This window comes from Galeopterus variegatus, unplaced genomic scaffold (genome assembly GCF_000696425.1).
Source record: "Galeopterus variegatus unplaced genomic scaffold, G_variegatus-3.0.2 Scaffold4022, whole genome shotgun sequence".
Classification (NCBI taxonomy): domain Eukaryota; kingdom Metazoa; phylum Chordata; class Mammalia; order Dermoptera; family Cynocephalidae; genus Galeopterus; species Galeopterus variegatus.
Window position 1 is genome coordinate 52,456 of NW_007730133.1, and position 5,508 is coordinate 57,963.

Genomic DNA, 5,508 nt, shown 5'->3' on the forward strand with positions numbered 1-5,508 from the left:
TCAGGTATTGTGGTCACAGGATTAGAGTTTTCCTGGAGAAATGGCTGAATCCAGATCTGGGTCAGAAAACGTCCAAGAAGAGTCTGATAAGGAAGCCCTCAAAAACTAGTGTGGTCATGTCAGAAGGACAAAGAGGGACATGAAGGGGCCCCCAGTGTCCTAAGATGGGACAACACATGTGTTAAAATGAATAATGACTGAAATGGTGTAAAACACATATACGAATAAAATGCAGTTCATAACGACCCACGTACAGAGAGACCTCTGTGATCACCAATGGTCTGAATGTTAGTTTTAAAAGAAAAAGACTTTATCCTGTCTTTCCTTTGAAGGTTGATGTGGGACAAATGGTTGATGTGGGACAGCTCATCACTACTTAGATCCAATGATCATTCCTGGCGTCTCTCAAGGTGGGACTACAGCTATTGGGTGCCTCCTGTATGATGCACTAGGAAGCACACGGCACCACCTATGAAGTTCTCTTCCTATCAGATGACCCATGCCATCTCATAACACAAGAGCCCCACCCTAGTGGTTACCCAATAGTAACCAGTTGACTTGTAAAAATATTGAAAATCCTTCAAAGACTTCCATACCACTGCCAAGGACTCCTAGTAGAGAGACCCTGGCTTTACTTTCAAAATTTCATGAGAAAATTTAGAGCCACTACTCAACCATTTCCCTACAAACCACATGCGCCCGTCAGTAAATTGGGGTAGTGGGTTTCTTTTCTGGAATCAAATGTGCAAAGGTCATACTAAGGTCACTCCTATTTCCTCTTTCATAGCTTCCATGAAAGGAAGAAAAGCTCCTGGTAGTGTGCATCATTCTCTCTGTTTTTAAAAGAAGGGGAAAGCCAGAGATGAGGGAAATTCCTAAAGCACACTTTTGATATCCTTTCATTCCTCAGCCTACTGCAAGCATATTTGAAAATCTCTAAATCCTCCTTAACCTGGCCTAGAAGGGAAGAGGTAAGATTCTCCTGGGAAAAAATCAGAAGTACCAGGCAGCAAGTTTGAAAGAATCAAGAAAACGTCCAATGAGTTGCTAATGAAACTGGAAACATCTTCTTCAGTATGAAGCTCAGCACCCCTATTGGCTTCCACTTAGACAGGAACTTCAGTGCAGTTATCAAATCTGCAGCCATTAAAAAGGACATCACTGTCGCCCTGTGGTGGTGGTAGGAGGGCACGGTGTTGTGGAGGAAGGCAGGTTCAGCCTCATGCAAAGGCAGAGGGGTGAGCACGGTGACCTGGAAAGGTCCCTCTCATCCAAAGGCACTCTCAAAATACTCCCAAACACCCAGCTGAGAAGCCACAGCATCATCTTCCCTCTCCTTCCCCATCCAAGCAATCCCAAAATACGGTCAATTCCACTCTCTAAGACCTCTCAAATCCCTCCACCTCTCTCCACCCACAGGGCGTCTACCATTATTAAGGTCCCCATCATTTCTCTCCTGCCTCCAGTCATGTCCAACCTTTCCACATACCACAGCTAAAGAGGAGATCTGATTTCACCTCTTTACTAAAAGATCTCCAGTGTTACCAAAATATCTTTGGGACATAGCCTAAATGTCATAGCACAGCTTACAAAGCCCTTCAGGATATGGCCCCTGTTTCCTCCTTCACGTTGTTCTGTCTTAATCTTTTCTCATTGTCTGTCTGTCTGTCTATCTGTCTGTCTGTCTGTCTGTCTCCATATCTCTCAACACATACACACTTTTGCAAGACCGAGCTACTAGCAGTTCCCAAAACCCCATGCTTTCTCTTGCCTTGGCACATGCTACCCCCTACCTGACTGATCCCCTTCACTCTCTTCAGTTTGTTCTTCCACCTTCAGCATGCACATCCCCCATATCTCTCAACACATACACACTTTTGCAAGACTGAGCTACTAGCAGTTCCCAAAACCCCATGCTTTCTCTTGCCTTGGCACATGCTACCCGCTACCTGACTGATCCCCTTCACTCTCTTCAGTTTGTTCTTCCACCTTCAGCATGCACATCCCTTCCTCTAATAAGTGTTCACTGGCCTTCCTCCTACCTGCCCCCATCCCCATCCACACTGCCATTCATGGATATGCTTCTCTATCATTGCACTGACTACACTGTATTGTAGCTGCCTGGTCTCCATCTCCCCCACCAGGCTATAAGCACTGGAAATGCTGAGAACATGTCTTTTTTCTTAATCATCGTATTCCCAGACATAGTATACAGGAGCTTCTCAGTCTGTTGTTAGAGTAATGAGCGTGGATGAACTCACAACTTTACAAGTTTGGCACTGAAGATAGTACTAAGTCCTCTAATTCCTTTGCCTGTAGTTAGAATGGGCTGAACAGTGTCACTTTCAGTAACCATGGCACTACACCTCCTGATGGCTTCCTGCTAGAATCCAGGTGGTCAGCCTGTTCCCGTTCATTACCCCAGACGCCATGAGGGCAACCTGAGGTCTCCCATGCCACACTCACCTGGGTGAATCAGGCAGGAGTCACACTCATTCTCCTCGTTCCTGCAGCAAGGGATGGTATAACCCACGACTTCCTTCTTTCCGGGGCAGACGCATTCGATCTGATCATACTCACAACACTCCCGGCACATGATGTTCCACTCGGCTCCGGGGCAGGCTTCATTAATGACCGTGTACTCTGAAATGGAACACCAGCAGGTGAGACTCGGCCCTGCCAAGAAGTGGTAAGACCTGTAAGTACTCTTCTGTAAAGAAGCAACCTTGCTCTACCAATATGCTGCTCTACATGAATAAGAGAGAAGACCAGTATGAATTCTTGCTAGGCCAATGTCCCCAAAGTGGGGTGGCCTACCCAAAGCGGTACTCTAAAACATTCATCAGAGCACAGATGAAACTTGTTATAACTGCTATTCATTTTTATTTTTATCTTTTTTAAAAAAGAAATCATGTTCATCAGATATATAATCTAAATGGATTGACAGTAGAACGTGTATATAATTTATATACAAGTATGCATCTCTTGGGTATCTACGCTCTTGTCTATTTTGTTGGGATATATCAGACCACTGCTTACAGCTGCATAGGTTGTGTACTACACAACTCCAGGGGGAACCATTCAACTGCACAACTATATGCTTAGGTTGTGCTCAACCTAAGCATGTGGGCCATCAAAAAAAAATTGTAGACCACTCTCTAGAGTAGGCCATTCAAGTTCAAGGCTGATTGCCAAGTACACACTATGCCATCTCTCCCAAACTTGGCTCCTCAATTTCACAGCATGCCATTTTCATAGTATCTTCAAAGTAAAACCGACAGAAAAGACAAAAAGTACCTTAATTAGTATGTTTGTGAGAATTTCAATGTTTTAAAAGGGTGAACTCATTAGCCCAACTTCATTCAGTCCCCAAGTATAACTGAGTGTTCTTTCCCATGAGAAAAAAGTATCCCTTGCTTGGTAGGATTTTTTTTCTTTCTTTTCTTCTTTTTAAAATATATATACCTTAAATAAAAAGGAAAACCATCTGGCAAAATCTATAAGAGGAATCAGTCACAGGTTGCCAGACAAACTCAGGCTAAGAAACAGACTAGTTTTGATTTCCTCTTCTTTTTTCCCATTTTCTATTTCTAAAAATTTGGCACAAAGACAACAATTAAAGCAGAAACAGGTGAGATATTGGAGGAAGAAAGTGAATCTGGACAATGTCCCCATGAAGCCTTCCCTAGAAACTCTAGGCAGGGATCCCCAACATGCTCTGTAGTCCCACATAAACCAAACTTAGCATCTGTAGTGCCTTCTAAACTTGTGAATTTCATAGTTTAGTTTTACATTTTCCTCCTCCAAATTTGGAAGTCTGACGCAAGGTTGGTCACTCTTAATTTGCCAAGTAGAGCCATTTAAAGAAACTAATGCCATCTACTCTTAGCCTCAGGCCATAAGAACATTCCTTCATAGAAAGGAACCACTTGCATAATAAGAGACAGTTCCTTAAATTGAATAAATTTAGTTTTATGAAAAATTTACTTTTTTTCATTATTTTTCCACAAACATTGATGGACCAGAAAAGATCCTCACACTGGCATTTGGGAACAATTGGCATAGATCATCATAGCACTGTCACTACTAAGGTTTTGGGAGCCCCTTCAGGGTGACCGCCACAACTTTCTTTGCTGAGTTTCCCATGTTTCTCATGTTAGTTGATGAAATGAATGACTTCTTAAATCTACATGAGAACTTGATGGTTAAAAGTGAGGGAAAGCAGAAGAAAACATAGGGGTACATAAATCTCCAGGATCTGGGATTTGGCAATGGATTCTTAGATATGACACCAAAAACATGAGCAACAGAAGAAAATAGATAAGTTGGACTTCATCAAAATTTAAAACTTTTGTGCATCAGAGGACATTATTAAGAAAATGGGAAAAAAAAAACACAAAATGGGAGAAAATATTTGCAAGTCATATATCTGATAAGGGTTTAATATCCAGAACATGTAAAACATTTCTACAACTCAACCATAAAAAGACAAAAAAAAAAATTAATGGGCAAATGACTTGAATAGGCATTTCTCCAAAGAAGATATATCAGTGGCTAATAAGCACATGAAACATGCTCAATGTCACAAGTCATTTGGGAAATGCAAATCAAAACCACAATGAGATACCACTTACTAGCATGGCTGTAATCCAAACCAAAAAAGAAAAAGAAAAACAAGTGTTGGCAAAGATGTAGAGAAACTGGAACCTTCATGCATTGCTGACAGAATGTAAAATGGTGCAGTCACTATGGAAAACAGTTTGGCACTTCCTCTAAAAGTTAAACACAGAATTACCATATGACCCAGCCCTTCCCACTAGGTATATATCTAAAAAACTGAAAACATGAACTCAATGATACTTATATGCTAATGTTCATTCACAACAGCCAAAAAAACAACCCAAGTGTCCATCAAGGGATGAATGGATAAGCAAAATGAGGTGTTTGTGTACTATGGAATAGTATTCAGCTATGAAAAGGAATGAAGTGCTGATACACACTACAACATGGATGAACCTTGCAAACATCATGCCTAGTGAAAGACGCCAGACACAAAAATACAACTGTTATCTGATTCTACGCATATGAAACATCTATAACAGGAAAATTCACAGAGACAGAAAGTACGTTAGAGGTTACCAGGGGCTGGGGGAAAGGGTGAAGGGGAGTTATTGTTTAATGGTTACAGAGTTTCTGTTGGAGGTGATAAAAAAAAAGTTTTGGAAATAGATGAGATGGCTGCACAACAATGTGAATTAATTACATTTGTAATTAATAACAATGAATTGTATACTTACAATGATTAAAATGGCAAATTTTATGTTATATATAATTATCTATACACCCACAATTTATTAAATATTAAAAAGTAGGGTGGGGGAGTGAGAGAAAGCAAAATGGTTAAAGGCTGAAGCACTGGAGTCGGACATACGTGGGTTTGGAATCGCACCCTTTCTACTTAATAGCTAAGTTACTTTACTCTCTCAGCCTCAGTTTACTATCCAGTAA

The 5,508-nt window shown here is 41.1% G+C and overlaps 1 protein-coding gene across 1 annotated transcript in view; it reads right to left on the reverse strand.

Annotated features, from left to right (window-relative positions):
• Nucleotides 1-5,508, reverse strand: part of LOC103602132 (inactive serine protease PAMR1-like) — a 69,048-nt gene that overhangs the window by 32,342 nt on the left and 31,198 nt on the right. The window contains exon 2 of the mRNA XM_008586553.1: nucleotides 2,467-2,643. Within this exon, the coding sequence (XP_008584775.1) occupies nucleotides 2,467-2,643 (177 nt within the window). The remainder of the gene's footprint in view (nucleotides 1-2,466; nucleotides 2,644-5,508) is intronic.